The 15,408-nt window shown below is 35.1% G+C and overlaps 1 protein-coding gene across 7 annotated transcripts in view; it reads left to right on the top strand.

Annotated features, from left to right (window-relative positions):
* The window catches only part of kmt2cb (lysine (K)-specific methyltransferase 2Cb), a 184,590-nt gene that overhangs the window by 66,592 nt on the left and 102,590 nt on the right, over positions 1 to 15,408 (top strand). For all 7 annotated transcript variants that reach the window (XM_056473635.1, XM_056473626.1, XM_056473643.1 and 4 more), the window contains exons 7-8: positions 1,574 to 1,683; positions 13,402 to 13,564. In XM_056473635.1, the coding sequence (XP_056329610.1) occupies positions 1,574 to 1,683; positions 13,402 to 13,564 (273 nt within the window). The remainder of the gene's footprint in view (positions 1 to 1,573; positions 1,684 to 13,401; positions 13,565 to 15,408) is intronic.

Here is a 15,408-nt window from a genome sequence, read left to right as displayed (position 1 = left end):
CTCGACTGTTTAACGGGTGTTTATGCATGTTGGGAGTTGTATGTGCGTGTGTGTGGGTGGGTGTTTATGCAAGGAAGTTTATGTATGTGCCTGTGTGTGCGTGCACAAGGACCGAGTTTATATGTATGTGCGTGTGTTAATGTGTGTGTATGCATAGATGGAGTTTATATGTATGTGCGTGTGTTAATGTGTGTGTGTATGCATGGATGGAGTTTATATGTATGTGCGTGTGTTAATGTGGGTGTGTATGCGTGGATGGAGTTTATATGTATGTGCGTGTGTTAATGTGGGTGTGTATGCGTGGATGGAGTTTATATGTATGTGCGTGTGTTAATGTGGGTGTATATGCATGGATGGAGTATATATGTATGTGCACGTGTGTCGGTGTGTTTGCATAGATGGAGATTATATGTATGTGCGTGTGTGTGTATTTGAGCGTCAAGTTTATATGTATATACACAAGTTTCATATATGTTGTTTTGAACATCTAAAAGTATAGGTGTATATGCGAGTAATTTATAGGTGTATATGCACGTGTTTATGTGTGTGTTGATAAGCAAAGTTTGATTTAAATCCTACACGGCGCCTCATAGTTCAGTTTTCCCACTTACAAAGTCCGCCATGTTAGGTAAATAGGAAATGTCCCATAGCACGATGCAACTGACTCTTAAAGGGAATGGGAGATGAAAATTTAAAATTGCTTCATAATTTTAAATACAATGTTTTCAGCCAAGTGCATCCAGAATCTTTGCTTTCAGCCAGAAGTACCATTTCAGTGCATTTCTAATTGTTAATGTTATAGCTCGGGTCTAAACTTTGCTGTCAGTTTACATTCAGAATGATTTTTTTAATTTGTTATTGTCATTGGTGTGTGAACACCCATTTAAAGACAGTCAATGTTACTTCTTACTTAAACATTTTGTTGAAGAAAGTGCAATTTAAAACCATCCATTTTACTTTCATATGAAGATGTTAAAAGAACTTTCAGTGTGTGTACATCATTTTTCTAAAGAACAGTTTAAAGATCGATAAATGGCCCAAACATTTTTTGTCAAGAAGCAGCCTGTAAATCAAGTTGTAGACCAGTGGTCTTAAACTCAATTCCTGGAGGGCCACAGCTCTGTATAGTTTAGCTCCAACCACCTCCAACTTACACCTACTTAATAGTCTTTACTAGTCTTGAACACTTTAATTAGTTGGATCAGCTGTGTTTGATTAGGGTTGGAGCAAACCTGAGCAGAGCTGTGGCCCTCCAGCAATCAAGTTTAAGACCACTGTTGAAGTCAATGAATGTAGTCAGACATGTACATGTCACATGTATTTGTGGTGAGGACAAAAAAATTGTAAAATGAAACTGAATTGCTGTTCCGCTATGAATTGTCTTTTCTTTATTGGGCACAAAACATATCTGCTTTTTTATTTTATATGATACAAAACGCATAGCAGATTGTCTCCTTTTACATTTATTAAACAGAAAACAATGCAAGATTGGAAGGATATGGGTAAATTATCCTTTTTAATGGAATTCACATTCAGTCTACTGATTTCCTGTCCACCTACCTTGTGCCCATAGGTCAGTGTTGGGCCCATCAAAGCTGTGCATTATGGTCAAATTTTGTGTGTCAAGCGGAGGATCAATCACTGCTATACGTGGACAAAGCCATCCACTCAGGGAGCACAGAGGTACTGTATGCTTGAATATTTCTGTTCTTGTTGGCTAAAATGTGAGAAGGCTTGTGAATAAAATAATGTCTTTAAACTTTATGCAAATGTCACATCACCTCACTAGAGTACTTTAAAGTTTATGCAAATGAGGGTTAAAATGCTCAGCTCTCTCTTAATGGCTACACTTCTTGTGCAATTCTTCTTCTTTTGTTGATTAACCGTAATGTGTCTGTATTTCAATTTGATCTGCGACAGCTATCTTTTCTAGAGCTTTTTAATTGCTGTTCTTTAGGGTTTAGCATAGGTGGACTCCAGAATCCTGATATAATCTGCTTATGCCTGATTTTCAGTAAAGAAAAGTTTTTTATTTTGATTTTGATGCCTAGACTTCGCTTGTTATCTTACTCACAGTGAATTGTGAACGCTAAGAATTTAAAAGCATTGTTAATTAGTTGTGTAACGGATCACAATTGTCATTGTTCGGATCACATTATGCGTTTTTGTTTGTCACAAATTGGACCATTTTTGGATCAGACAAAAAGGGGAGGAGACAAATGTAAATTGCTTTTAATTTATTTCACAAACAGTACTGCAAGAAACTTTTGGTTTGCACAAACAGAACTTAGAACTTGTAATTTTATTAAAAATAAAATGAAGAAATAATTGGCTGAATAAAAATAAATTGTTAAATATTCAGTACTGTGACATCCTAATTTGTACAACCCATATTTATTTTCTAATTTTCAATAAATGATTCAGTTATTCAATCATAAAACTTCATGTTTCATTGCTAGATGCGTCTTGTTTGAAGAAATATTCAGTGGCATATTTTTGATGGCTGATTGTCGCCACCTATTAGTTAAATAATGTAAATGCTGCCAACAACTTTCACTTTTGAGCATCAAGTTAATTCCATATGACAGTGATCTCAATCTTTACCTTAAACATCAGTGGTTTAATCTAAACTATAAACTGTTATCAGAGTACTTTTGTGTTATTTGACATATGCAAATCACCATTATTTATATTTTATGTTGTGTGGGAGTTTAGTTCCAAATCGTTTAATGATCAATTGTGCAGCTTGCACTGAATAGATTAATGCAGGCTATACAAGAAGTGACAGAAAACACCTTTAATAACCTAAGAAACCCACCACATCCCAAATATCCTAGCACAACTTCTTCCGCCATGATTATATTTTACAGGAAAGGTAAACTAAACTATAGTAACATAGTAATTGATTTTAATTTTCATTTATTTGGCTTTGGAATTTAGCTTTTCTTAGTTGGTCCTCATATTTCTTTTCTTCATATTTCATATATATTCATACATATTCATATATGATATATTTCTCATTTATGAGATGTCAAGAGACTTTATTTTAGTATTATTTTTATACTATTATAGTAATAAAGATTTTTTTTAATTAACCTTCATTTGAATATTTTAAAATTTTCTTCAATAATTTAGTTCCATTGTCAAAATAAATTTCTTTTAAAAATATTTCTATTTATTTATGTGTTTATTAACATGAACAAACAATGAACAATGCATTTATTACAGCATTTATTGTTATTTATTTTTTTTAACATAAGTTAATGCAAATACAGTTGTTTATTTTGGCTGATTTGTGTTAACTTACCGTGCTTTAGCTAATGTTAACAATCACAATTAGTTTTTTTTTTTTTTGTATTGCATAAATTATTGTGGAACTGTGATTAGTAAATGTTGTAACAGTATTGTTCATTCTTAGTTCATAGTAGTAAATACATTAACTAATGGAACTTTTAATGTAAAATGTGAAGGCAACATTTCTGTTTATTTCATGTACTATTTTATTTTAATTTCATTTAAGAAAAAAAATTATAATAACAATAAGTAAACAATAACAGTATTAGTGATTTTTATAGTAATTTATTTCATTTTTTTTATTTTATTTTTGCACTCAAACCAAAGAACATGATTACAGTTCCAGTGTAATCCAACAGATGGCAGAGACGACTACAGTACTTTCATGTTTCTACTTTCTGTCATGGACATTTTTCACCATACTGCTGTCTAATTTTCGATTTATACCTTGTTCTTATTTAATGTCGTTTAATGACACCTGTTAGGATTCTAGTGATCCTCATATACGTGCAGACTCTTTGGGCCATGCTGCTGTGTTTCTGTGAAAGGCTTGAGCTGGAGGAGGGATCTAACTGGCTGCTAAAGGTCACTGCTGATCAGCTGTGAAATTGAAAAGTTCATGGCACTTAGAAGAGCTTTGGCATCATCAGCTTCATCATTTAACACCTCCTGTGCAGCTACCACCTCCAATGACATTCCTTAATAGCCCTCAGCCATTTGATCTTGTGAATTAATAGCAATGCTCCATTTAATGGTAAATGCCTGTTCAGATTATGGCTGTGCAATATGAAAAAACATATTGTATGTAGGGCTGCACGATTCTGGCTAAAATGAGATTCACAATTTATTTAGCTTAAAATCAAGATCACGATCTTCTCACGATTCTGTAAATGCAAAATAAAGGTTAATGTGAGTAGGCTATTATTGTTAATTCTCAAACATATGGTAAAACAACACTAATAATATTCGGCCTATGCATATACTTGGAATGGTGGACTGTAAATATATCCTGTTCATTAATTCAGTGATGACATTAGAATACAATTATTCATAATTCTAAAGTTGAATTATTATGATTGAGACATATGCTTGTCATTTGTCATTGACATCATTATTAGACCATTTTACTTCACTGGTAAAATGAAACATTTGTATTTATCAGATTCCCTCTTGCATTATATTCAACATTATATAGGCTAGATTAGTTTTGCTGACCCAGTAAACATTTATTTTCACGTACAACACTTTTTGTTCGCTATGAAAGAAAAAAACATATCAAATGCTTGTCGTAATAATAACTCTAGAATGCGGTTTCACTTTCACTAAATCATTGAAAAGCTGAATTAAGATTGTGTTGTGTTGAATCGAGATCGCAATCTTTTTTTGATTAATCATGGAGCCCTAATCATATGGACAAAGTAAAAAGTCAATCGTTCCAAGTCATTTGTTTATTTCGTGGTGTCACTAAATACATTGTTTACGGTAATACATTTTTTACAGTAAAATGCATATGCAAAATACGATGGGACAATTGCAACTTGCCCACCTTTACAGGTACTCTGCCCTGTACCAACTGTGAGCCAGTGGCATAATTCCCTCCTCCTTTCTTCCTTCAGCACCAGTTAGGGAGTTAGGGATATGCTCTATATAAAAGTTGGTGGTTACATCTGGTCATCAGATGGGCACCCCGCTTTCCTTGGTGTTTCACCGATTTAAGCTCATGACACCTCGGGTGGGCTCGACAGCAGATCCAGCGTCCTGGATCTACTTCTGCTGACCACCACCCAACTCTATGATATGGTTTGTCTTTTAACAGGTTGGCTTTTCCACGGAACCTCCCTTTGTAGCCAACTCCAGCGAGATGTTGCTTCCACCTCTTTAGTGACCTTTCCTACAAGCTGTTTCCTGGCCATTCCTTCAATTCCCAGCAGTCTGAGGGCTCTCCAGAGTGACTGCCCCGCAAACCCCCTACAACCCACCTCTACTGGTAAATTCCAGGCCCTCCATCCATTCTCCTGGCTCTCAAGTATAAGACTTTGATATTTCTTGAGCTTGCGTTCATGGGCCTCCTCCATTCTTTCCTCCCAGGGTATTGCAAGTTCTGTAAGCACCACCTGTTTGGTGCCTCTAGACCAGAGGACAATATCTGGTCAGGGGCTAGTGTGTGCTATTTCCTCTGGGTATTTAAGCTGCTTTTTAAGGTCTGTTCGCATTTCCCAATCCTTTGCTAAGGCCAGAACGCCTCCTCTCCTTCGTCCTGCTGCAGTGCTCTCTCCTGACCTAATACACTGAATAAAGCAATGCTCATCAGAATGTTGATTCACCTTCTTCCTTGCCTGCTCCAATCCATACGCCAACTGAGAGAGGATTTTATCATGCCGCCACCGGAATTTCTGTCTGCCAAACTTGACTGGCATGCTGATAGGACATGCTCAAGATCTGCCTGCTTTCCACATAGTGAGCAGCTTGGCCTCTTTACCATCCCCCAGATATGAAGGTTTGACAGAGTCGGCAGAACATCATATACCGAACACAGCAGGAACTTTATGCATTGTCCTTCCATGCTCCAAATATCTTGCCATGTCAGGGCCCTTTCTCTTAGGGGGAGTTAAAGCTGTGGGCATGAAAAAGCAGGGCAGCTGGACAAGATGGGAGGATCTTGTCCAGCTGCCCTGTTTTTTCATGCCCACAGCTTTAACTCGCTGAGTTTCCTCCTCTGCTTTGCGGACCTCTCTTTGTATTAGCCTGTGGCGTTCCTTTGGGTCCGCTTTGTTCCAGCTCGCGCTAGTGAAGCAGCCCAATCTAAGCCTTCCCTGCGCTACTGTCCCAACAATATCAGCATGCTGCAGTCATTCCTAGGCATACCTTAGCGCTTTATTAGCTGACCATTTGCGGCCTGCCCTAACCACAATGTTTGCCTAGCGTACTTTTTCGTCCTTGCTGTCTCGCAACATTATGGGCTGGCGAGTTTTCGTTACTTTGTACACCTCCAGGACTGATGTCACTGGTAGCTGTAGCTTGCTGCCTGTGCTGTATAGACCAATGGAGCAGAAGCTTCTTGGCACACCCAACCACCATCGTAGATAGGTGTTCATCTTCCTCTCCAGTCCTTCCACTGTAGAGACAGGCACCTCATAAACAAGCAGAGGCCACAGCAGTCTAGGAAGTACTCCAGGTCATCCAGGTATCTACTTGGATAATCATTTGCCTCACGGTTTCCTTATCATTAAGGTCTGCCCTATACCTCTTTCCCAAACTCTTGTCTGGTTTCTCTCTGATTGTTGGGATGGTGGGACCTTTTGTTCTGAACCGAATCCGGTTCTGAAATCACCCCCTCCCCAATACCAGGCGCCTGGACTTCTCTGGTTTAAACCCCATCCGTGCCCAATCAGTGAGTTCCACAAGATCCTCTAGAATCCATCTAATTGTAATGGTTTATATAAGCGCAATATTACATGCCAATATGGAGATGCAGACAGAAGAATGGTGAGAAAGTTGAAATCTTGAAAGTACAATGTTTACATTTTGCATTTTATTGGATTGTTATTATTATTTTTGTGTTGGACCGTAATCATTAGTTTTGAATGTGAAAAACTCAAGTAGGTATTTTATTTGAAGTTGAATTTCCTATACACAACATTTTACAGTAAATAGTATGAATGTGAGCAGTATGAATGGAATTCGCATATACAACAGTACATCCGCCATTTGTCATTATCCCACAACCTATCTGCGTCAGTTACATCGCCTCACTCTCATGCATGAATTTTTTCTTGTGGCATCATGGGATACTGTAGTATTTATTGGATGTGCACTACAGAATCCCACTGGAAGTAGGTTACAGTATCTGGGTACTTCTCTCCTATTGGTTTTTGTATTCTATGAATTTAGATATACTCAAATACTGTTTTCACATACTCTATAGTAGGGAAGTATGTGATTTTGGATGCAGCCAAAGCCTTTTTTCATGTGGTTAATATGTAGAATATTAATTGATTGAATTTACAAAAATGGAGTGGTGTCGTCTCCCAGCCTTAGTTCAGATAAATTAATAGGTTGTTGATATTAGTGTTTTTAACGTTTGATTTGAAAGTTTGCAAAGGTGGACTATTTAGTTGACATGGTTTCCTCAGTCAAACTCCCTCAGATTGATATTTGTAAATCATGTGTTGCTCCATTTGAGTACATACAGTGCTCAGCATATACAAGTACACCCCTCACAAATCTATCTTTTAAATTCATATTTTTAATAGGAAGGTATACAATAATATATTTGTGCATATACATTAGATTAGCCAGTAGTGAATGGTCCAAAAACTAGTATATGCAAATTTATATGTTATAGAAAAATATTAAATACAAATTTTGAGAAGAGGATATTTTTGCGATATTTTGTTTGAATTTAATTGTATTATCTTTCAATTTCTCAATATGCTTGGTGGCTAAAATATTATTTTAATAAATATATCTGTTTAATAAATTTGTCTTGTTTAAATACACCTAAATACATGGGGTGCATGTTGTGCACTCAATTATGCTGAGCACTGCATGTGATGGTTGTGGCTAGCAAAATGTGGAGAGCTGACAGCTTGTCAGGCATGGACTCATCTTGCAATGTTGCTTGACTTTCAGTGGACAGCTGGTTTTTAAGCAGCTCATTAACCAAGCGATGTACAGAAACACAAAACCGGTCGATTCAAATAGCAAGTATTCAGAGGGAAATATGTAAGTGTTTTCAGGAAGCTGTTTTGAGTAACAGTTGTAGTTTAAGGCAAAATTAAACTTAACATTTGGGAGTAGTACAATTAGATCACCAGACCCATGAAATAAAATATATTGTTACTTTATTTCACTAGCATGTGTTAATAAAATAAGCTCTGAACAGTTTTACTGTCGCTGAATATTTATCAGGATTGTCTAACTGCTCAATAGTAACATTTTTAACAGGGCCACAGTGACATATGTTTTTATAAACACCAGTTATTCATTCATTCATTCGTTCAGATTAGCCCCTTGTTTATCAGGGGCCGCCACAGCGGAATGAACCGCCAACTATTCCAGCATATGTTTTACACAGCCGATGTCGTTCCAGCCGCAACCCAGTACTGAGAAACACCCTTACACTCCCACATCCACGCATACCCTCTCCTACACTAAGGCCAATTTTATTTATTCAATTCACCTTTAGTGCATATCTTTGGACTGAGGGGGAAACTGAAGCACCCAGAGAAAACCCACACAAACACAGGGTGAACATGCAGACACAGAACTCCGTATTGACGGTAATGAGTTAATTAAATATCTCCTTACTTCAACGTAAATGGAGTAAGTTCACAGTACCCATATAGATTATTTTTTTAACTCAAATGGTTTGTTGCAATCGGTTTCCTTAAACGGTTTGAGTTGCCTTAGCTTATTGGGTTTTACAGTACTCTGTTGGTTTGTTTTCTCATCATTTATTGGATTTTACTTTGCTCAAATTGATTCTGTACTCAAATGGATTAAGTTCACAGTACTGAACTTAAATGGTATTTACTTACCTTAACTTTTTGGGTTTTACAATGTAATAATAATAATAATAATAAAAATAATAATGATTGCTATTATTATTATTTATTTATTTATTTATTTATTTTTTAATGATGCCAGTCAGAGCTATTAGGTGTAAGGAAATTTAGATAACAGCTTTTCAGTTGATAAGAAAACAGTGTGAATAAACTAAAGTCAAAAGTTAGACTCGATACTGTTTCTATTTTATTTTATGTTGTGGTAATTTAAAATCGTAGTAAATGTTGCTGTTCAAAGTATAATATCAAAGCTAGAAATTCCAGTATTGTGGCTGCACAAAAGCAGAGAGGTTGTATGATGAAATGTTGATCATAGTCAAAGGTATAATGAGAGGGATATTTTACTTTGCCCTATGTTGGGAGTTCAATTATGATAAGAGAGTAAAGACTAAAAAATAATTGTTGTTAGCTTCTTTTTTTTTTGTTGCATATACCATGTTGTTTTTACACTTAGTTTACTAAAGGATCAATGCTAATTTAGTCATCTTACAAGGTGAAATTTTAATGATTGACAAATAATATTAGAGGTGTTTTAATGAGCTAAATCCAGGAAAGTTAATCTAACACTTAATTTTATGTGAATTCAACTAGCAGTTCAAAATTAACGAAAATATATTTGTTTCACAGTAATACAGGCTGATTCTAAAAGCAGGAGAATACATTATACTACTGCAGTCTTACTCTCATGGGAATTTGCAGCATCACTGAAGCACTCTTTCAAATACATGAATCTGCCAAAAATGGAAAGTGGATTTGACTTATTGCAAATCTAAAAAAAAAACTGTGACTTAATTTTAATACACATGGTGCTGAGATACTGGACACAATAGTGGCAAAACTGTTTAGTGAATTGGCCTCTTTCTTCTGTGGTCTGTGGGAGATTACAGGCATGATGGGATAATTACACATCACTGAACGTCTGTCATCATTGTGGTTTATGTTCATGTCTCTCACTAGCTGTTAGTCTGACCACAGGCATCACACTTACATGCATATTTGTTTGGTTTTATATTAAATGGCAGATGTTTAAGCTTGGATGTTTATTATAAGATTATCCTTAAAGTTTTAACTATGGTCAGGGTAGACAAGCTCAATGAGCAGCAGTCGTGATCTCCCTGTATCTTCTTAGTAAAACTCAGTCCCGCTTTACACTGTCAGTTTTAATGTGACCCAGTTCAGATTTTTTGCTAATATATGATACAGATCGGATATGTTCTTTGACTATATAAAAAGAAAAAAACATGCTGTCAGATATTTCGAGATCTGTTGCAGGCTTCATTTGTATGTAAAAAAAAATCAGATAGAAATGGAATATTTGCTGAAATAACCGTAATGTAAGAAGGCAGATCGGATTTTTTGAGGCTGAACATTCTGTATGTCATTCCCTAGAATACTAAAGTGGGCTTTTTTTCAGGAAAATCACAATTCATAATTGTTATCATGGAAACTAAATAAACAAACTTAAAAATAGACCTAAATATATTGTTTTATTGAAATTATTGTGATGCTTGACAAAAAAAAATTAAAATGCTGTCATTATTTCCTAACTCTCAAGTTATTTTAAACATGAATACGTTTTTTTCTTCTGTTAAACATGCCTTTTTTTTATTAGCAATGTGGTTAACCCAAGAGCTGCTTGTCCACACTGACATCCAAAGTATCCTACCCACATTCTTCAAAAAAAAAAAATGTTATGTTCAGCACAAGAATTAAAGGGCACCTATGATGAAAATCAAAAGCTGTAAGCTGTTAGGACAGAACTGTGTGTAGGTATAGTGTCCACTGTCATATTGGAGTGATAGAAATCCAACAAGTCTCTTTTTTTAAATTATTCATGTTAAAATAGGACCAAAATCTTGAGGCCCACTGCTTTTTTTTCGCGCCGACTGAATTGATTGACAGGTGTCATGCTTGTATAATAACATGTATAACATGTCCACAGAATATTTTTTGCAAAGAAACTAGGATTAAAATATCGATTCCAACTCTTTGTGAGTTTTATAAGTTTTATAAGTTTAAAACATATTTAAAACAGCATGTTTGTAATAAAGATAGTAAAATCACTATGTAATTTTTAACTGCTATAATTACCACTGCCGCATGGTGTTTACTGCAAACAGCATTTGTGTGTGACTCATCGTTTCAGAAAGACTTGAATAAATTAGTCCACAAATATATGAAATAAATTTACTTGATATTTTTGACTAATGAGCTGTATTTCAGCTTCATCCGAGTCCGTCTCTATCACTGATTGCTGTTTATCTGATGTAACGTAGGAAAAGCAGACATGCAAGTGGGAACGGTGGGCAGCGAGAATCGACTCATTTGCATTGAAAAAGCCACAGGCTACAAAAACAGCCTCACTCTATTCAGACATAAAAATGGGCATATTCTAGAGGCTATAATTAATTATCTGATGGGTATTTTGAGCTGAAACTTTACAAAAACATTCTGGAGACATCAAAGGCTTATCTTACATCTTGTAAAAGAGATAAAATAGGTGCCCTTTAATACAGATTTGTATATATTTATTGAAGTCAGAATTATTAGCCCCCCTGTTTATTTTTTCTGCCAATTTCTGTTTAATGGAGAGAAGTTTTTTAACACTTTTCTAAACATAAAAAAAAAAAAAATATTATCGGACATACTGTGAAAAGTTCCTTGCTCTGTTAAACATAATTTGTGAAATATTTAAAAAAAAGAAAAAAAAATCTAAGGGGGGCTAATAATTTTGACTTCAACTGTATATATATATATAATCACTGTAATCTTGGAATTACTGTAATCTTGGAATTAATCTAGATTAATCTAGATTAAAGTGGCTCATTTGAATTCTGTCGAAGGCATTCCATTCAGAATATGTGTGCTACCCAAATAATGACTAAAAGTAAGTCTTTGAGAACAGGTTTCTCAAGCCAGGTGGGGCATTACACCAGGAGATCATCTCCTGTTTCCAAAATGCATCACAAACTGCTTGAGAAACTGTACTACTATGATAATTGGTGATGAAAATATATTATGTATAAGATGTACTAGTACTAGTACTAACTGTTTATTCAGATAAACATGAATTTTGAACTGTAGGCCTACATAATCTTGAAACAGCTATTTTTGATTACCTTAATTTGACTGAAGTCATAACTGAACTAAACAGAAAAGTAATTAAGACGTGGAATATGCATAAATTAGTGGCATTATTGAAGTGAACACTGCAATCAAACACACCGTCATGTAGGACTTTTCGCCATATTTTAAGACAAGATCCACACACGCAGCTATCAGTAAAGGACCACAAATCACAAAATGCGGAAGTTTTTTTTTTTCCATTTGGCATGCGTTATTAAATTCCATAACACCCTCAGTTCTTACTCCTTATTTGTGTCTAATACTCCAGTTTGTCACAGGGGCATGAATAAAATGTTAATGAGTGAATGTGAAATGTTTAACTGCAGTTAAAGTCACCCAAAATTACTCTTTCATGAAAGCACTTCAAGTAAACACCTTAATCATATTATTGTCTATTATGGCAAATAACTAGATTACAGATGTCCATGTAAGCGTAGTCAGTAGTGTCTTCGAAGTAAGTGAAAGATCCAGAAGGGCATCCTGCTGATTTCATTCAGATTTTTATCAGACGGCTGACTGGTTTAACTTTCATTCACCTTCATTCATTTTAAAAAGCACCCAGTCCATTTTATTTGTATATGTTTTACTCAAACGCATAAACTCTACAGCTGCCTGATAGTTAGATGTGGAGCTAACATTAATCTAATTCCCTCTAGTGAACTGCATCTATGTTAGCACATCACATTTGATGTGGTAATTTCACAGTAAAAATACACACAGGTTCGAAAACTCGTTCTCGCCACCCACAGTGCAATTCGGCCAGTTATAGATCCGTGCCAAAATATCAAGGTGAAAGTCATCATAGCTTGCGTAGAACAGACCCAGTTTGAGAATAGATTAACGGCGATATTTTTTTATCGCCCGATAAGAGTCTCAGGTTAATTCCCCACGTTAATGCCGATAACGGCCCACCACTAATCTATATATATATATATATATATATATATATATATATATATATATATATATATATATATATATATATATATATACAAATCTTGTGTGTGTGTATATATATTTCAAGTGTAGTAGTACAACAGGATTTAGTTTGTTTTATTTTTTTGTAAACCGTCAATGCTGTGTAGTGTAAACTATTATTTAAAACAGTCGTTCTTTAAATAACTTTAACAGTCATTATTTTAAACAGTCAAAATATGGTCAACCATTTGGTAGAGCAGGCAGTCAAAGCGGTCACACTGCACTTTTCACCCCATAGACATGCGAATGTGACAGACCGGAAGCGCAAGCTCATGCAACAAGTTTCGCAATTAAGTTGTGACTTGACTACTTCTGAAAGGACTATAAGAAGTGTAAATTAATTGATGGCCCCTCTTTTAACACGTTTAACCATTAAAATGTATTTTCGTCTTGTCTCATCAATTGCCTCTCATCAATGCCTTTCTTCTTTTTGTAGCATTGTGCATATTGTAAGCGCCTTGGAGCATCCATCAAGTGCTGTGAGGAGGGGTGTGATCGCTCTTACCATTACCCCTGTGTGGGGGCTGCCGGCACCTTTCAGGATTTCAGGAGGCGTTCTGTCCTGTGCACAGAACACATTGAGCTGGCCATCAGCAAATGTGAGAAACATCTTTATTTTTCAGTGTTATATAATTTATTCAATGCACTCTTTCAGGATTAAAGTGTTTTGAAAGCATTTATTGACACGAAACTGGAAAAACTAGAAATTCTAACAGCAAAAAGCGGATTTTTAAAATCTTCACTATTGTTTTAAAATATTTGGTAAATTAATTTAACAAAAAATCAGAAACATAAATATGTGCTAAAATAGAAAAATAGTAAAATAGAATACAGTCTGAATCTAAGTCTAGACTATCTCTGCATTATGCAGACATCACGTTACTTTTTTTTAAATGAAAAATGAAAGCTTAACAATTTGTGGTTTGAGGGAGGCCTGCTATCTTTATTTGACAGGAAAAAAAAAAGATTTTTCAAATCCTAAAATGTATTCAATGTGTTTTATATATATATTGGAGAAGCTGTTATATTATGAAATATTATTAAACTAAAAGTCCCACTCCAGAGGTCCTTTTGACAGATGAATATTTGCCTTTTGTGTAAATACAACAGAAAAAGTTTGCCTTTAGTTTCATTGTTTGTAGTTGTAATAGCAACTTTTTCCTCAAACGCCACCAGTATTTAGAGCAGGGGTGCCCAAACTTTTTCATACGAAGGGCCAAAAGCCTAATATCATTGATAGCCGTGGGCCACAGATAAATGTACCAAACTATTTTACATTAAAAGTGCCATGGGTAATTTCCTAATTAATTTCATAATATTAAAAAGTAAATAGTAAGTAATACTTTGAATCATATTAACTAATGTAGTATAACTTTTTGAATGATAACTTTTTGCAATTATTGCACAGTGCAGGTCAATTCTGAATACACCAGTCAAGCGTTTACCTTGATTTGCTCACCAAGGTCTCTGCATTGTCCTCTATCCGTCGCATGTACATTTTAAACTAAATCTGAATAATTTACACCATTTATATTGAAACATTTAATTTCAGATGGCTTTTTTGTAGCTTAACAATAAAACAAACAAATATAAGGTTACATTAAATTTTAAATGACAATATCAAAACCATTCTCAGATGGCATTGGTGGCCTAATCAAAGGTTACCATGGGCCAACTCACGGGCCATCTCTGATTTAGAGAATATCTTTAATACACAGAGATGATACAACTATAAAGTAATGTAAAATATATGCAGTACACATGAAAAGAAATGCAAATGTGTGATTAATAGATAAAACATGCAATTAATGTAATCTTCTTTTGACATGAAACTTATGTGAAAACGGACACAATTTTACTTACCCACTTTTCCTCAGCTTATTCCCTGCTTTATCAGTGGTTGCCACAGGGGGATGAACTGCCAATTACTCTATTACTCTATTACGATTGTTATACGCAACATATGCCCTTCCAACTGCAACCCAGAACTAACATTATAACCGTCTGTGCTGAGAAACACCCACACTATCTTTCATTCACACACAACAACCAATTTTTTTGTATATCTAATTCACCTATACTGAACACCCAGAAGAAACTCACACAGACACGGAAAGAACATGCAACCTCTACACAAAAATTCCTCCTGGTCTTGCCGGGACTCAAACTATCAACGTTTTTGCTGTGAGGCAATCATGTTAATCATTTTTATTTCAATCTATTGTGTTGTTCACTATCAGTTATTATAATATCATCAAATTGTCCTTTTATTCAATTGTGAAAGTTAAATAGGACTAGAAAAAATGAATTGAGTATAATGTGCACCTGTACTGCACATTTAGTTTAGAGGCTTACATTAAGTATTCTAAGAAAAGTCTTTAAAATACAGTTCAGTGTGCTATGCTTAAATGAAGATTATTTGTACCCCTTTAAACTGTAGGTT

The sequence above is a fragment of the Danio aesculapii genome, chromosome 2 (assembly GCF_903798145.1).
Source record: "Danio aesculapii chromosome 2, fDanAes4.1, whole genome shotgun sequence".
NCBI lineage: Eukaryota > Metazoa > Chordata > Actinopteri > Cypriniformes > Danionidae > Danio > Danio aesculapii.
Note: the sequence above shows the minus strand (reverse complement) of the source record. Positions and strands in the feature narration are given on the sequence as shown.